This window comes from Monopterus albus, unplaced genomic scaffold (assembly GCF_001952655.1).
Source record: "Monopterus albus unplaced genomic scaffold, M_albus_1.0 scaffold30.1, whole genome shotgun sequence".
Taxonomy (NCBI): Eukaryota; Metazoa; Chordata; class Actinopteri; order Synbranchiformes; family Synbranchidae; genus Monopterus; species Monopterus albus.
The window spans coordinates 1,835,246-1,854,078 of record NW_018127910.1 but is presented as its reverse complement, the minus strand read 5'-3'; the positions used below and the strand labels follow the sequence as shown (position 1 = coordinate 1,854,078).

Genomic DNA, 18,833 nt, shown 5'->3' with positions numbered 1-18,833 from the left:
TCTTTCTCCTCTCCCCATCTGTTGTAACAGCCCCAGGAGGCAAGAGTACTGGGTCAACATCCACAAGATGCCATACATGTCCTCAGAGCTCAATCCTACATAGCTGGGGCTGCCTCAGATGTACTGAATTATTCAGTTACCAGCAGTGATATCAGGCAGTCTTGCATATTTCAAGATCATTCTTTTTTAATACAAGACTAGAACCTTTTTTTGGTGTATGACTCTAAATGTAGTGTATGTTCAAGATGTTCAAGTATTTCACCAAGTTCTCAGACAAGGTTGTACATTTTACAAGTGTGTGGGCAGATAAGCAGGGCATTCACAACCAAGATTTGAATAAACTATTAAGAAATGTGTAACAATTCACTTGAAATGCCATAGTAGTGAGTCCTAAAGCTCAGAATTTTTGTACTATGTACTGGGATGGAGTGAGTGTATATATATATTAGATCAAAAGAAGAGAAGAAGGCGACCTTTGGTATAAGTAGGCTGGAGCCAGTAAATGGGTAGTTCTCCACAAAGACCAAGAATGTTGTTGTTCAGAAAACTGGTGTCCTTCAGTGGCTGCCCTCCTGCAACCCATATAAGGAACTCCCCATCAAAGCTCACTGGCATTAATTCATCTGTCTGACAATAAACAAACAAACAAACAAGATAATGTCCTTGAATTACTCAGATAGAAAAGGAATTTACAGTGTTAAAAGCAGTGGGAAGATCATCTGTTTGCCTTTAACACTGCCATTTGTTTTTCTCTCTCCAGTTTGCAACATTCTGTATCAAGCCGTGTGCATATACCAGGTCAAGCATCAGCGATTTTTTGTTGTGAGCTCCCATGTGTGGAAGGTTGGCTTTGATTTGGGATTTTATATAGCACTTGTCTCCTCCAAAGAAGCGGATTCCAGTTATTCCCTGCACCAAATCACAGAGATGCCATGTTTACACTTACAGCTTTGCTACAAAAAAAAAAACCAAGCCTCAGTTGAACTACCTCAGGAAGAGAGAACAAGGACATACTCACAATTTGAAAGTCATGAATCTCCAAAGCTTCCTCAGCTCCCCTCCCAGTTTTAAATTTCTCCAGGTTGTTGTCAGAATCAATTTCCACAGAGCCTTCCCTCGTCTCCCCATTGATGTTCACAGTGTAACGAACATTACAAACCTGGCAGAATTCAAAGAGAGACATTAAAATGACTAGTGATTAGCCAAATTATGTAAATCACACTGTAGCAAACACAATAGAAATGAGATACAGAAAAAAACAAGCTTCATATCACTTATGCTTTCCCCTGCACATTAATTGTTTGTTGTTTCTTTTTTTTTGCAGAGCTCCAGTGCAGTCTGAGTACGCTGAGTACTTGAGCAAAGCACCACAGGACATGTTGTAGATGGGGATGTTTGCCTTACAGGTGAGCTCATTAGAGCACAATCATTACACTGTTTCTTGTAAGATGAAGTGAAGTTACAGGAACAATTCATATAGTTTGTATCTATTCTAAACAGAATTAAAAATGCAATTTCACTGTCTGAATTATGATGATAAGGCATCTCGGTCATTAACATTTATTATAAAAGTCAACATTAGGGGAGGTTTGTAATCTTTGGATCCACTTCCTCCTCCTTGGATGTTTGTTATTGAAGGGGCACTGTAATAACTGCAGCATAGTCCTTTGTGGACACTTACATTTTTATCACTGACTTTCCACACGTAGAGAGCAGCCATGGATGCACACAGCATTAACACAGCACCAACAATAAGAACCACAGCTCTAAATCGCAGGAGGCGGCTGACTGTAAGGGATGTCGGCGTCGTGCTGGATGTGCTTCATCCCTTAAAGTTCAGAGTGAGCAAAGTAAGAAATGACAAACACTGAACAATGATCTGGACAAGAGTGACATTCCTGGAAGCCTTCAGATTTTACAGTCTAGTTTGTCAACGATATAAATTGTATTTCTTACCAAACTGTGTTCAAAACAGGTATATCCATGAGTGGTCTTTTGGACTTTTTCCAAAGTCTCTCTCATGATGTCCTTCTTTGGTTCTGTTGCTTCTTGCTGGAGAATCAGGTTATGCACTAGAGCCTAACCTATTTGATGTTTGAGTGTGAATGACGTGCACTTGATATAAATTCTTTGAGCTAAATTCTTCATCTGAATGTTACCTGTAGGGCCAGGTTGTCTAAGACAAGATGGCCATCATGTGGTGCCAAAAGCTTCTGAAACAGTTCTGAGCTCCCCAGAAATTGGTTGGTATTACAGGTAGCGATGCAGTGCTAGTTAGAAAGACTGTTGTCTAACTTTTCAGTCAGTGAATATTTGTTTTCAATGAGCCTTTTTAAAAACACTTTATCTTTATATGATTAACCTCCAAAAATCTAATGCCAATCATGATGGGTTGTACAAATTCATGAGTACAAGAATTTCCTTTAGGCTGTTCACAGGTGCCAGCACGAATTAACAGACTACACTAAACTTGTATGCAGAAATGGGTCTTCATATCCATGCAGTATCCTACAATATGCAGGTCAGTTCAATATGTATGATATTGCACTTTCCTTAATTAGGAAGCTTAGGATTTGACAGTGTGAAAAAGGTAGTTTTGTGGTCAAGGTTACTCAGTCCTTATTGTAACTTAAAAAGAAACAGCGATTCAAATGTGTGGTACTGCTGTTGCTTGGAAACAGATTGAACCACAGTTTTTTGGGGATAATTTGTAAGCTTGGAGGCAATTGGAAACATTCAGGGGATCCTCTGTCCTTTGAAAAATATATAATTGTAGGAGCATTTGATTAGAAATGTCATACTTGCAGACTTTAGGCTGCAGGGTAACATTGTGTACCATAAAAAGAATATGACATTGGCTTATGCCTGCTAAAACTTTAGCTGTGATTGTTGGAGGACCATTTAACTTACTGTGGCTTTTAAACCTTTAAGGCAAATGAAATGCATTCAGCTGGCTAACGGAGGTTATTCTGTGTGCTTTATGACTAGTTCCTCAGGACAAAAGGACGTACTGTGCCTATAAGCTTACATTTGAGTCCTGCATGCCCAGATAGCTAAGTGCTTTATTGCTTTTAACCGTTTATTTGTGCAACAATATGACAAAATCTACCACAAACGATAATCTTTCATATTGATTGTTTTCCACAACAGAAAGGCCCCTGTCAGCCTAAACGTCCATAGGTTATGCGCCTTAAATAGTAACACATGCTCTTGAAAATTCATAATAAAATTATTCTCTACATTGAATTGTTATGAAAAATATATTATTCATGTACAAAATCTTGCATATTACACATGATACAGTGAACAGTCTTATATGAGCCAAAAGACACGACATACTACAAAACACTTCAACAATCCAACACAGAGTCAATTAAGATAAAAGTACTGTACAATTTAAAGACAAAATCCGTTTTGATCTTCTATTTAAGAGTTTGTGTACTCAGGAATGGATATCTCATCTGTTTCCTGTATTCTGGCCGGTGTCGGTGGACCAACAAGGATATAATCAAATTCCTGGTGTTGAACTTTTTCATATACACTTTGCAGACCGTTGGTTTTGGGTATGTGAGTTGGGTAGTAGTTTTCCCTTCTGGTATCCCGGGGAAGTGAAGCTGTCTTGGAGAACGTTGACAGATGCGGTCCACAGGCCAGGCTCACGTTGGGCCTTGCAGCTGAAGGGCTCCAGCATCGGTCAGAGTGTCCCAGCACTTTGCACTCACTTGTACATGCCCAGAGACCTGTGGAAAACAGCAGTGCTGTCAGGATGTGATATGGACACAGTCGCTGCCTCATCTGGATAAGGGTGTTTGATGTGGAAAGAAACCAATGAGCCCAAGTTAAATCAATCATCATGTATCCAGTGGAATGGAAAAAAAATATTGTTGGTACAATTTACTGGGTCTATGGCACAGATATTGTACTAAATTCAAATCTAAAGTGCAACATAAGGAGCACAAAAGAATACATGTGGATTTCATTGTTGCATAGTCTGATTTTTTTTCTGAATTTCTATTTTCTGTATTGTGTGTGTGTGGTGTTATGACACTCACTGTTTGTGGGTGGCGAGTCTTTTTTGTGTACATCTCCGCTTATGTCAGAGTCACTGTCATTGAAGTCACTGTCCCCTTTTCCGCTGTCCTTGCCACTGATGTGGGGCTCTCTTGCTGAGATTGTTGTAAATGAATTACCCTTCCATATTGTTATTGGTCTGACACTTTCTTTCCCATATCCTGGCAGTGTAGAATAACCCTGAAAAAACACAAGTTCTCGTTTGAGTCAAGATGCAAAAGCCAATATAGAATGTGACAAACTTCAAATAACTTACCTTTAATTTACTCTCCATCACCCTGCTGTTTGACTCAAAGATGCCTGCTGTCTGTTCGCCATCCTCGCAGCTTATCTCTGTCGTATTGTTGCTAGCCACTGGAGGTTTCTCCGGAAATGGGTGGGCATCAAACGCTTTGCCTCTGTGGCTGGCAATCACTGAATCAATATGACCACTTTCCACTTTCTCCACCTTTGGTGTGTCTTCTTTTTCCTCATGCCCACCCTCCCTTGTCTCTTTTTTCCTGCGGCTGCAAATGGTTGTGATGAGAATGATAGCCAGCAGGAGGAGAGAGCAGCTCCCTGCCAGGACAATGATTATGGCAATGGACATGTCCCATTCAAAGAGCTCCTCACTGCCATTTTGAGCCAGGAACGGCAAGCTGGGTAGAGTTCCCTCTATGAAACTTAAGTGTATAATGGCTGTGGAGGTAAGTGCAGGGGCTCCGTTGTCACTGACCGACACTGTGACTTTGACATTGTCTGTGAGCTCATACGTCAGCTGCTGGCTCACGTGCACCTTCCCTGTGTCTCTGTTGATAGAGAAACCCAGGTGTCCCCCTTCAGTGATTTTATAGGACAGATGTGCATTTATGCCTTCATCAGCATCTGTGGCCTTTATCTGGGTTACTAAATAACCTACAGGTGCATCTTTGGGCAAGAAAACCTCAGCTGATCCCTTATAAAGGGGTGGCTCTATGATAGAAGGTTGGTTATCATTCTGATCAACTATTTTTAGTCTGATGACAGCTGTGCTCTGCAGCTGAGGTGACCCACCATCACTTGCTTGAATATGTATGTCTAGCTGCTTCATTATTTCATAATTAAAGCTTCTTAGTGCATATATAGAGCCAGACACTGAATTAAGAGACACAAAGGTATTCACTGGGGACCCCATGATAACGCTCTCCACAAGTCTGTAAGTAATTTTGCCATTGTTGCCTAGATCCGAGTCCCTGGCCTCAACTGTGGTGATGTAAGCGCCAGGGGCATTGTTCTCCACCACTGAAACTTCGTAGACCGCCTTAGTGAAGTGAGGGGCGTTGTCATTCTCGTCGCTAAGTCTGATGGTGTATTGAGTGATCTTTCTCAGCGGAGGTGACCCAAAATCCTCCGCCATTATCGTCAAGTTATACTCACTAATCCTCTCTCTGTCTAGGGCTGCTGCTGTAACTATCATGTAGCTGTCCTCATAAGCCTGCCGGAGTTTAAAATGGTCGTGGCCGTATAATGTGCAGTGGACCTGGCTGTTAACACCCGAGTCTCTGTCCAAGGTGCTGATCAGCGCCACCAGACTGTCCTTGTCTGCCGTCTCACTGATGTATGCAATGCCTGTCGCGATGGAGGTCATGGGGGTGATGCTAATTTCTGGAGCATTATCATTAACGTCTGTGACATGAATTATGATTTTGCACACGGAGGGGGTCGGATTGGCTCCCAAATCAGTCGCCTGCACATCCAGCTCATAGGTGCCTTTGTCTTCAAAATCCACCGGGCTCCTGAGCGTCAGGCGTCCTGATTTATTATCCACTTGGAAAAGTTCTCGGATCTCAGGAGAAACCTGTTTTCCGAACCCGTAGACGACCTCTCCGTTTAAACCCTCGTCGGCATCAACTGCGTTTAAGTCCAGTATGACAGTGCCAATCGGTGCGTCTTCTGGCAAACTGACAGAGAAACTGTTCTGGTCAAAAACGGGACTATTGTCATTAAAGTCAGTGACTCTGATTGTTATCTTTGTTGATCCCGATCTGCTTGGGTTTCCTCCGTCTGTGGCGACCAGGTCCACGGTGTATGATGACTGAGACTCCCTGTCTAGCTCTTTCATTAGCACCAATTCCGCATATTTAACCCCATCCGCTCTCAGGAGCACATCAATAGTAAAATGACTGTTGACAGAAATTTGATAGCTTTGAATGTAGTTTGAGCCGACATCAGCGTCCACAGCTGGGTCTAAAGGGATGCGGGACCCCACAGCTGCATTCTCTGAGATCTCCACTATAGATTCCCTGTTTGGAAACTCCGGAGAGTTGTCATTGATGTCTTTTACTTCCAACTCAACGTGAATCAATTTGTACCGATCTTTGGAGAAATTTACCACATCAAAAGTAATGAGACACTGTAGAGTGTGTCTGCAGATTCTTTCCCTGTCAATTCGTTCTCCGACAGCGAGTTCCCCGTCGCTTTCCCTTACCCTGATGAATGAATCATTGAATTGTTTCATCATCCTAAAATTGGTCTTGGAGGAGTGAGACAGACTCAAGGACATGTCCTTGGCAAGGTTTCCAATGACTGTACCTGGTGCGTCCTCCTCACTGGTTTGGTATCGAATAGTATTCCCTTCGGACTGAGCCAGTGGAGCAAATAAAAACTGATAGATTAAAAATATAAAAATCCACCGGTGCCAATAAGTTATAACTTCACCTTGTATCATTTTCGTAGCAATCTTTTCCTCGGTAAGCAGCCTCATTGTGTGCAGAACAGACGAAACCAGTTCACCTTTTGGAGTGAGCACTCCATACAGCTCCCGCCTTTATGAACTGAACTGTGCTGTGCAAGTGAAAGTTACTTGCTCCTTACGCGTAGCCAGTCATACGCTTGTTGCCTCGCCTTCAGCACAGCTCAAAATTCTGCAGTGGCGGGGTTTATACATCTCCTCATGCTAATGAGACGAAGTGTGACCAATCCCTCGCTTTAGAATTAAAAATACCCCCTAATGGAAAGGGGAAAAACGCTCTGAGCCTGTTTTGAGAGCGCACACTGAAGGAAGTTGCACAATGGGAAAAAGGGCAGCAAGATATGCCATTGCTTGAAGATAGTCTCTGCGCTGCTTATCGTGTTATTGCCTTTACAGAGTGATACTTTTATTTAGCAAAAGCACATTTTTTTTCTTTTGATGTTTATTGTCTATTGAACGTGCCCGAGCCCCAGTATGTGTGTATGTGTATACACTCGTGCACCTCCCTCAATGGTTTTTGGTGAGATGAGCAAGGTTTTGTTCAGGGCTCAGCTCATCTGACAACAGCCTAATTATCTGGAGACACATTCACGTCCACAGCCTCCCTGAAGGTGATGCTAGATCGACCTTTTGATATAGCTACAGTAACAATAGCGTAATTATTTCTGCTTATCTGGCTATTGTCCAATACCACTTCAGTTAGATAGACAGGGGTATAGCCTGGATTCAAGAGTCTGTCTGAGGAGGTTCTCTCAAATTTGAGATCAAGAGGTTGTTTATTTTCTCAGTCTTTTTGTATCTTTCACAATAGCAGTTTGCATCTTAAATCCTGCCTCTTTCCTGGGCTATGGGAAGTGTGGGTTTTGACTTCAACCCACCACTATGAAACACAACTCCCAACTGTTATGAAAATCAAATCACAGCCAACATCCAGTACTGTGACACTGGATGAGCCCTTTATTTGCACAGATAAAGAGAAAGAGAAAGTTCTCTATATGACTACAAGCACTGTATGTGGACACCTTCATTCACATATAACACTTTTGTGCAGCTAACGGCTTCTAATTAAGGGAACACCCTGCAATTGCATATAAGGATATTTTAGAGGCACAATAATGTGCCTCTAATAATGTAATGTGCTTTTTCAAAGTCTTTAGCATAAAAATGGTTGAGCAGGATCCATGGTCTGCAATATATAGCCTCAAGATTCAACCAAAGGATTGAGTCTACTCTTCTCTGGCACAGTATCAACAAAAATGAAACAGTATACACTTCACATACTGTATGTTGCATTTATTGCATTGCACTGTTAGACTGGAACACTTGCTCATGTTTTGTTGCTTGTGGGGTGTTGGCACATGTTTGTATCAACCTTTATCTAAAGCAATTTTATCCAATTCTTGAAACATGATAGATGGAATTGGCTCTTTAAACTAAAGTATTAACCTTGAAGATAAAGCTGCAAATGATTTCTCTACAGCTGTATCTTTAATCTCCACTAAGAATCTGACTTCATTTTCATCAAATATGTGTATATTTTCAAATATTTCATCAAACCTCTAGTGAGGCTTAGTTAATAGTTTAATGTTCATATATTTTTTAAATTCTATATTTTCAAATGATTGTTTTTCCTTGAATAAAATATGTTTTTTGCACTTTTTTTATTCTGCTGGACTACTGAGGTATGCAGAGTACACTATAACTATTCTCCATATCTTAAAGAGGTGTGGAGGAGAGTTGTTTATGATGACATCTTGTTTGTATTTTGTTCACAACAATTCATTAGTCCACAGAGTCCACATGGTGCTGTGCTTGAAGCACCAACAATAATCTGAGGCAGTAACGCTAACAGTACCAGTATGATACCAAAATGATCTGAAGCATTGAAAGGCCCACAGAGACACACTGAAATAGTAGGGGCTGCAGTAAATAACAAAAGCATGCTGGTGATTTTTGCACTAGCTTTCTAACTAAGGGAACAACTGTGACAAAATGGATTTGTTCCTTGAGAGTTAGCATTTAGCTTTGAGAATAGACTAGTGTTGAGCTAAACACAAATGTAAGCTCTTTAGCAGTAGCTTTAGAGCCATAATTATAATATATATCTCCTAATTTTCAAATATGCTTAGCCCCCCAAAACATATATATATTAGCATAAAAATATAAGTAAAAAACAAATTGCTATGCCACAAAAGGCAACTACACACCACCCTCCAAAGTCATCATTTGCAAATGTAATCATAATCATAACTAAACTTAATAAATGGCCATGAATTATCATTACTGTCAGGTCTAGTGTTATGGTGTATTGCAGTTATGTGTGTGGTGTGTCTGAGTTGCTGTACCCCAGCAGAAGCTCTGACCAGAGAGGACAGAGGTGGATGTTATATGTCAAAACCTTTGGTGTGACTGCTGTAGGTAGGTACATTTCATATCAAACACTGAGTGTTGGATATTAGACACAGAGACAAATTTTCACATTGTACTAGATGTAAAACTAGAATGCAATATGAGCACTACATAGGCTATATCACTGTCGATTGTTGCTGGGGTCTGATTTGGTCCCCCACAGTGTTGACTTCATGACTACAACTATAAGATGTTTGATTATAGACCACAATACTGGACAAATTTAAAAAATGACCTCATGACTAAGCTAGAGGAAATGTTAAAGGATCACCACATTTTTTGCTATACTTTGTCACAGCACAAATGTAAGATTGTATCTGATAATAAAGTGTTATCGCATCATATTGTATCGTACTTAGCAGGCAGGACATGAAATGCTTGTACCAAATTTCTATCCATAGTTAATGGGACATTTAACTCAGAGCCAGGGGATTATCAAAGTCATTGACTTCAGCAGTCAATGTTACATCCTCTAGGGAACATAAATCTCTGTGCAAAATGTTATGACAATCCATTCAGGACTTGTTGAGATTTGTCAGTGTGTACCACACAGTGGTGAACTGGCTGACAGACTAACAGAGTGAAGTTGCCATCTGTAGAGCCATAAAACAAAACAGGAAGACAATCCTAAATTGTACAAGTGAGATTGCCACAGTTTCAGCGCTGCAGTGGCAAAATAGCATTATGATGTACTTTTAATGCAGCATATGAAAGAGTGGGAACCATTGAGGATGGCTCATTAAACAGGTTGATAAACAGTTGTTTTCTTCTTTCAGCTCAGTTTAGAGCCACTTAACGTAGGCTGATTTTTACTCTAATGAGAACGGAGGTTATCATCTATTCAGTGTGGGCGACTCTCTTTGGATTACATTCAACCAGGTCACATGGTTGCAGTGATAAATGGATTATTATACTACCATACAGCATTAGGTTGAACTGTGGCGCGGAGGAGTTTATTTGAATTTATGATAAGTAAAAGGTTGTTTGTATAGTTGAGAAAGGTTATTTACCAGGTGGCTGCTTTCATGATGCTGTGAAAGAAAATTCCACAGTTTGCTGTAGCTTCATTTACATATTATATTTAATATTGTTGTTTGGCATCTAAGATGTAATATTGAATATTTTTGCAGTGGTATATTTCCTGATCATTATGACTTATCACAGGTTTGACATGTGTGGATATCTGAGTTTCAGATAGGCAGCGCTTTATAGTTAAAGATAATGATAATTAAAAAAAATCTACAGTACATTCTAAAACATACGCTGCTTTTACAGAAAGACTTTACACGACATCCCAGGCTCTGAATTCAAGCTTTGATATTGATATGTGATTTGATATAACTTTAGAACAGTTTGTACCTGTTTTTATTTATAGTGAAACCAACTGTTAGAATCAAAAATGCCTGCATGGTGCTGACGGAAAATCACAAATACACTTCTGTGATAATATAATATATTAATTGTGTCAAGTGAAGCTATTTCTATGAAAGTTACTGGAATATTATTCAGAGCTTCAAACAGATATGCCAAGAAAGTGAAGCAAGCAAGCTGCAAACAGAAAATGCATGAGGGGAAAAAAATGTTTCAGGGAAAGATATTTCAAATTTACTGTTGGCCCACAGACACAATTCCATATTTAATGGGATTGCAAAATGCACTGAGTTTTTAAGGGATGCTTTTGCATTTTAAGTCCTCTAATCACTCTGGTCCATAATGTGCCTGAAGAAATGTCATGATAGCCTGTATTTGAGGAAGGCACTTAGCTTTGCATTCTTTTACAAAGATTAAAAATCAGAGATGAATTACACTGTGGTGGAGCTCAGCTCAACCACATATTGCTCTAGTGGGAGATCTGCTTGCCTTAAAGAACTCAATATTCCATGTTTGTGAGAAGCCATACTCACTTCTCTCTCTCTCTCTCTCTTCACTTTTGTGTTTCCTGTTGATTATTCTGCCCATTTTCAATCAGACATCAAAATATGAGATTTGAGTTAGATTTTAGTAAAAGGGCCTTGTGGCAATGTACACAAGCTATTATCACATACTGTACTCATAGCTATGCAAAATGTATACTTTATTATTATGTTACAGTTCAGTCAAGCTCACTTGATTGTACTGTGCACTTGGAATTAGAATAGTTCAAGGAATACTTTGACATTTTGGGGAAATATCTGCCTTCACTTTCTTGCTAAGTCAAGCCAAGTCAAATTTATTTATTTAAAGCAACGGTAATTGACTAAAGTGTGCTGTGGTCAATAAAATCAGACAGCAAAAAATGACAAATAAAAACCAACTAAACATCATAAATACAACAAACAAGTAACAGCCATCTAAAAGTAACAAATATACATGTGATAAACAGTGTATTTAGCCAGGTTTAAAGGTCAAAGGATAAAAATTGGTTTTAGGCGAGACTTAAACATTTCTAATACTGGTGCAGTTCAGATGTGTAATGATAGGCTGTTCCACAGCTTGGGACCCGTTACAGCAAAGGCACAGTCTCCTCCAAGTTTAAGTCTAGACCTTGGCATAACCAGAAGCATCTGGTCCGAGCACATGAGAACCCTACAAGGATCATAGATATACAAAAGCTTGGAGAGAGGTAAAATGAAGGTAACCCATGTAGTGCCTTATAAAGAAACAACAGAAGCTTAAGTCAATTTTCAACTGAACTGGAAGCCAGTGGAGAGATTCGAGTATGGGAGAAATGTGGTCATATTTGCATGTCCCCATTGGGAGCCTAGCAGCAGCATTTTGAATGAGCTGCAAATGGGACAGTGAGGACTGGCTAATTCCTGTGTACAAGGAATTACAGCAATCAAGCTGCAATGAGACACATGCATGAATTACTTTTTCAAAAGCAGAGCAAAGGTTTGACTCTAAGCTGAAAGAAGCTAAGTTTGACATTGAATTTTAATACACTGTCAAATAACATTCCCAAATAGATATTGCAAGATATGATTTTTGTTTTTGTTTGTGTCAAAATTAGAGCTACTGACAGCAGTAGATTAATTTAGCTTAACACAAAGACTAGAAACAGGAGAAAAATTAGAAAGGGCTTTGTTTACATCTGAGATAATGGTAATGGGGTCAGTGTCTCCTCCTGTTTAACTGTATCCTTTGTCTTCCACTGGTATTTATATATGTTGCCCTGGTCTACACTGTTTCCACATTGTCTTGCTGAAAGTGACACAGTTCACAGGGGTATAACCTTCACACAAAACATACCACGGATCAAACGTATTTGGGTCAACATTTTGTCACTCAGTTCTACTCACCAGGGATAAATCAGAACATTTAAAACGTGTGCTATATAAGAAAAAAGAAGATTATTGCAGACCACATATGAGAGGCAATGTACACCATCTTAGCTTATTATGGGCTGTTGAAATGCATTCTTCAAAACATGCTTTTAAATACAGGCTGTGAAATCTCAGATGGCCTCAGATCCTACAGGCAGCACCAGATCTTTTTGTTCTGAAGATGCTCTCTGCTGATTAATTCCAACATCAAAATAAAACTCGGGTGTTTTCATAACGCCTCTGATGTCACATGGGGGTTTCAAACCCCAATGGAAGTCTTAAACTCAGAAAGAAGCCAATGTTATGTTTTATTGATTCTTCTCCTGGAGTTTGGAGACAATAAGGCAAGTGAATATTTCATTTCTCTCTATGTTTGGACTGAGAACTGTATCCCAGTGTTCAAGGTGTCTCTCCAGACCTGTCCCATAGCAGACATAAACAAAGTTATTAGATAAGCAAGAGAAGATTCAGAGGGAAATTCAGTGCTGGGAGCTTCAGAGGAGCCCTCTGATAGTATGTTCTGGCAATTCACACTGTCATGCTTCATTGTTCTTTGGAGAAAATGATTGTTGTTTGACTTTGAATGTTACCATAGAGCTCATAGACTCACAGGTGGTGAGTATCATTTTGCAATATTTTGCATGTAAATGAGAACTGATGTTCTGGAATGAGGCGATACACTATGTGTTTTGCATGGTGAAGGCAGATCAACTTAAATATATACAGTAAGTGCTAAGCATTGTAGAAATTTGGGTCATCTTTCTCAGGCAGTGAGATTTTCTCTCTTTGTGTGTTTTAAGAGGAGGTGGTGTTGTGTATGTGTGTGCTTGTATGAGGGTGTTGGGGGGTCATATCTGTAATCCAGCGAGACCATCATATCACATACAATGCAAATGGTGGAAGCTGCTTCAACATTTAGTGTTTTCTTGCCACAAGCATTAATATGGCTGCTTTGCTGCAAGCAACACGATGTTTGAGGCATGTGCTTCGCAGGAGTAGATGAGGTGTAATTATGTAAATTGCATTCAAAGGGATATGCAATAGCTCATGTGGAATGGATGTGTCAACAAGGTGTCCACATTCACTGGGAGAATTTGCTAATTAAACATGACACTGTTTCTCTCTTAACGCATGGACACAGTGAGACACTGGGATTTTAAAAAAGTACTGGGGTGTATACTTTATGGTTGAAAAATCATCTTGGAAAAATAGGCTTTCATTTTGCTGCTAGACGTGTAAAAAAATTGCCCCTGAACATAGCACCATTAAAATTTGTTGTTGACATGTGTGTAATGAAAGTGCATAAACTTCAAACAGCCTGTCCACACTGCAGCCTCTCTGATACCCCACTACACAAAAAGGAATGATTTATTACACTGGATATTTGTCTGGGCCCTCTAAATGTGCAAACTGTATTTGACAGCAAGTGTAGATAAGCTACTTTGCCTGAATATCTGAGAAGCACTGTACCTGAAAAGCAAAGATTAATCCAGTCCATCAGAAAACAGAAAACACATTTTCCCCTTTTTTGTGTGATATCTTTCACCAGAGAAGCAGTCTGTGCAGGCTGCTCCTTATCTATCAACGTATCATCATGGAGAACAAGATGGGGGGAATAGCCAAATTGTAATCTGTTCAGCCACAGTTGTGGTTAAAGCACGTGACATGGGCGAAACATCAAGAAAATACATGGAGAGACTAAGTGCTTATTAGAAAGCTTGTGAATGACACTTGAGTGCTGGAAGAGAGTGGAAAAACATGTTTTCAAGTTTTCTTTTACTCCTTCCTACTATTGTTTTTTCCCAAGATGAATTGGCTTTTCAGATTTAAGAAAGTGCATGGCTGAAATACAAAGAGAGGCTCATCTATCAGCTTTTGAATAGCGAGAGAAAATCCCATGGTGGTGTGAAGAAAGAAAGAAAGTGGAGCCAAGGAGGGGAGCGTTGTTGGTCTCTGATTAGACTCTCAGCCAGTTCTACTCACTTGCTTGCATTGCAAACATCAGTCCTCTCTTGTCCCATTTCACATCCTTTGAAGACAATTTCTTCTCTTTCTTTATCAAATGCTCCAGCATATGCGGCGATGAGCGCTTATTGCAGCTTGATTGTTTATTGTGCAAAATTCTCACTGGACAAAAGAAAACTCTAGGAACCAGTAATGTGAATTTAAAAACAGCATCCAGACTGCACTTCATCACTCCGATGCAAACTGTCCAGTGAGCGAGTGAAGCTCAGATCAGGCTGAAGGAAGAAAAACATGTGGCATTAGAATTGGCTCTATGCTATGTGGGAAAATGTCAGTCTAAGCATAGAAAAGAGAAAATACTGATACATTTTAAAGTGCCTGCCATCTTCCTAGCACACACACACACGCACACACACATGCACAGGGAAAAAGCATAACCAATTACACACAGAGCGGCATTTTAGAAAGCTTTTATAATGTTTCCAGGGCGTCAAGATCTTCATTTTTGATGCCGCTTATGTGCATCCAGAGTATAAATTGGCCTCCCCAGTTTTCTGAAGTGATAAGAGGTAAACACCAAAAACCAATAACTGTCAGCTGAACGTTAAATCAAACTGACATGTCTCTTAAAAGGTACGACCATAAAAAATTAACTCTGGGGATTTTTGTGGAAACATGAAATGTGAAATTTCTCAGTTGGTGTGATCTACATTTTTTTCACACCGTGACTGGCTTTAGTCTGAGCTGGAATGTAAGCAGTTTAGCCGACAAAGATTCATTCAGTAACAGCAATGAAGCACATTTAAAAAAAAATTTTTTAGGCAAGATTATTACTTTTTTATTTGCTATGTGATGGTAGAATATTACCTCATGTCTTATTCCCATATTTCACAAAGCACAAAGAGGTTAACCTGACATGAATATACTGAGTCAGGTCAAAATTGTCACCTTGACTTCCTGTTCTACAGCCTCTGAACATTCTGTCTCTGCATGGCTGACTCTGTGACCCATGAGAGGAGACTTTAAAGATTTTATGCACTGACTCAGTCTCAGCTGTGCCCTGGGTTCAGGAAAACTGAGAGAGAATCAAGTCAATGCCCGACAGAGCACGAGTGACATTAAATCCTTAATGGTTATTGGTAAGATATTAAGGGATTACAGCACCATGGGAAACTGACGCCAAAAGGAAAATTATCTGTCAAATATCCTCTCTCAGATTACCATGTTACATGCTGATGTTGTGTCAAACATCCCTTCTTTATAAACCATAAATCTCATCAAAATGTGCATATATGGCAGTTTTGGAAATGCACAGTGAAATTAAGTGGGGGGTGGGGTGTGTCAGTGCCGTGACACATGTAGGTCTTGAGTCGCTTAGCTTTCCACAGCGCAATCACACAAAGACTGAGCAAAGTTACAACAAACTTAAACATGTCAGCCAATTTCAGACCTGCGAAGCAACAGAGTGCTTCAGCAGCGCTCGGAGCTCACAGCCTTGGGCCGTCTGAATCTGAAATTCACAGTTCAGAGCACATCTGGAGATGGAGCCCTAGAAATCCTTGATGCCCTGTGCAATGAGGTCATTTCCTAGCAGATCACAGTAGTCTCTTGCTGGTGTTGAAGGAAGAGGAAAAGCATTTTGACAGGCCAATGAAGAATTTATTTGAAATGTCCTGTGGAATTGAGAACATTTGTGTGCTCTTCATAAAGCTGCGAGGGGAAAATACTGGAGCATGCACAGCTACACGTTTATACAGTACAACGGCTTCTCCAGCCTGGTTCAGGTGCTTTGTCAACATTTACACCCGCTAGTATTAAATATGATCAACCTCTATCTGCACAATCTTAGGTTATTTATTTATTGTGTATGTCAGAATTGTCAGCTCGATTCAACCCTAGACATCTGACAAAGCACACAGATTCCATGGTATCTCGCTGTGCACAGCAGTTTGTATGAAAGCATGTAACCAAGAGAGAAATGATGCTGAACATGAGTGAGCATCAGAGAAAGTGATTTAGGCTGACAAGAAAGTTCTCTGCTTGATTTTTGTGGTTACAGACTGCGACAGTGCTCAGAGTATCCAGGTAGGAAAACACACACACACACACACACACACACACTTTCTCAGTTAAAGAATAAGGCTAATGATAGTACTCACTGTTAAACTTGTGAGTAGACAAAAAAAATATAGCCACATAGGTGACCAAAGAATGTTTCCCTTCCAGCCCTGAAGCATCAAAATAATAGTACACACCAAAATAATATTTTAAACTAAAACTGAAAACATCTCATATATCCATGTCAAGATAAGATCTGAATCACTTGAAGGGAAATAATCAGAATGTAGTTTATATGTCTAGCTGTCAGTGCATAACTGATTATGATTCTTACTTAGTAATAAAGGCTCTGCTTTTTACATGTTCTGTAAATTAAACTAATGAAGGCCCTGTGCTGAAACATGTTAGTGACATAAATAAAATTCTTCCAACAAGTGTTGCCGGGTTTTTTGTTTTTCATTTCTGGATTGCTGCTGCTTGAGTACCTTGTTGAATGGTGAAGTAGCAACAACACAACTCTTCAACATACCATCCCAAGATCTACAGAGTTAGGAGGGTCAGTAATACAGGTATGTAAAGTCTAAAAGAAAAGATTAGGTGAAGCAGACCTCTTTTCATGCAATTCAAGCAACGTGTGAAGTACGCTCACTGTGTGGAGGTAAATGCTGCAAGATGTTACATGAATTTGAAATGCAAAATGTCAATAGTGAACTCAAACCTTTGCATGTCCCTGAAGAAAGCAGGTTTTATACAATCTACCAAGTACACGTTGAAGGCTGAAGTCTTTGTTTAGCAGTCTCGTGTTACCTTGCCATAGTTTCTTTAACACCGATAAAAATTATTTGTTGAAGAACGGACACAGTAGGAACTATTCAGCATCAGTATAAAGGCTGAACAGACCTGTACCTCAGTTGCGGGTTGAGTGTAGGGGTATGTCATGGTAATATGTTGCAATTATGAAGCATCGCTTTGCTTATTGTTTTGGTTCTTGTGAAGCAATTTGCAAAGATCAGAGCTGTACCTTGAGGAACTGCAGACCTATAGCTGCCTGAGCTTAGTGAATATCTGTGGAACAGACAGTATGCACAAGCCAGAGGGCATGTGGAATAATTTACTTTTATGCTGTACTCCTGTCTAACTGTCAGTGCTGTTTATTTCCAGTCAAGCGCAGATTATTATCCGCTAGATCGTTTTTTAGTGCTGTGGGTTTTTAATGTTTTACAACTGGTTCTTCTGTTGGGTTTCCTGGTGGCGGCGGGGGGGGGGGGTGCATTGATGACAATTTCCATGTATACGTGGCATGTGGAACTGACTGAGAAGAAATGTGTGCTGATACGTCTGGGCCACATAGGATGAATGTTTTGATTTGTAATGGTAACTTCCTGTCAATGTGTCTTATTTAACCCCCTTTCTTGCAGATCTGTGCTTTTCATCTACTCAATAAAACTGCTTGTAACAGTGCTCCACTACTTTTTCTTTTGGAGGCTGCAGTGTGTTGATGCTAATACTTTTGGACTTTTAATTAACACTTTAAATGCAAGACTTTGACTTATTTTTACACTGTGGTAGTGCTACTTTTACTTAAGTGAGAAATCTGAGGTCTTCTTCCACCAGTGCATTTGATTGATGTATTCACTGATAAACAGCTCTGGGTTACTGTATACAAGCTACCGACTACCTCAGTTACTCAGTAGTTTTAAATGTTCCTCCTGTGGTGTTAAGTCCGCTTTGTGTACTGGTGTGTGTCCCTGGTTTGTATGTGAGTCTCTGCAGCAACTCACACAGAGATACACAGACACACAAAGGTTAATTAGGCACAGGTGTGCTTCACTGACCTGCTGGATTGCTCATGGCTCTTTCTGGAGCTCAGTGGGTGCCCTGTTGGCCATTCAGCTTATTCCAGAGACACTGGCTCCCAGCAAAGATTGAGACAGCCAATTAAATCACTCTGCACACATCAGATTTTTTTTTAATAAGCAAGCCAAGGATTATTCCACAGCACCAGGGAATTAGTACTGTTCGACGATGTATGCTATGCTTTTATTCTTCCATGCAGCTGAAACTGTAGATCAACCTCTTAAGCTGTAGGCTCATTGGAATAAAATTTACAGTTTCAGCTGCAGTAAAACCAGAATAAACACATAAAATATAAATAATATTTTATATGCTGTAGGATATGGTCCGTCTTACCAGTGCTAACTCTGAGAGACGAGACAGTCCAAGTAACTTCAAAACAGTGCTGATTTATTCAAAGGATCACAGGTAAAATTAACATTACACGCTCAGGTATCTTGCACCTCCAAACTGCACGCAGGCAG

The 18,833-nt window shown here is 40.0% G+C and overlaps 2 protein-coding genes across 3 annotated transcripts; both read right to left on the bottom strand.

Moving 5' to 3' along the window:
- Positions 1 to 450: 450 nt before the first annotated feature.
- Positions 451 to 1,985, bottom strand: LOC109958080 (leukocyte cell-derived chemotaxin 1-like). The gene is made up of 5 exons (XM_020596421.1): positions 1,957 to 1,985; positions 1,682 to 1,820; positions 1,019 to 1,159; positions 796 to 909; positions 451 to 627 (listed from the first exon to the last, which is right to left on the bottom strand). Exons 1-5 carry the CDS (start codon positions 1,983 to 1,985, stop codon positions 451 to 453), a joined length of 600 nt encoding a protein of 199 aa, XP_020452077.1.
- An 872-nt stretch (positions 1,986 to 2,857) lies between these two features.
- On the bottom strand, positions 2,858 to 6,899 carry LOC109958049 (protocadherin-8-like). 2 transcript variants are annotated; one of them, XM_020596369.1, is made up of 3 exons: positions 4,328 to 6,899; positions 4,053 to 4,251; positions 2,858 to 3,740 (listed from the first exon to the last, which is right to left on the bottom strand). In XM_020596369.1, the coding sequence occupies exons 1-3, from the start codon at positions 6,791 to 6,793 to the stop codon at positions 3,427 to 3,429; spliced, it is 2,979 nt and encodes a 992-aa protein (XP_020452025.1). In that variant the 5' UTR covers positions 6,794 to 6,899; the 3' UTR covers positions 2,858 to 3,426. The 2 variants fall into 2 exon arrangements, with proteins under 2 accessions (XP_020452025.1, XP_020452026.1); XM_020596370.1 differs by having other exon boundaries at positions 3,639 to 3,795.
- Between the last annotated feature and the right edge of the window lie 11,934 nt (positions 6,900 to 18,833).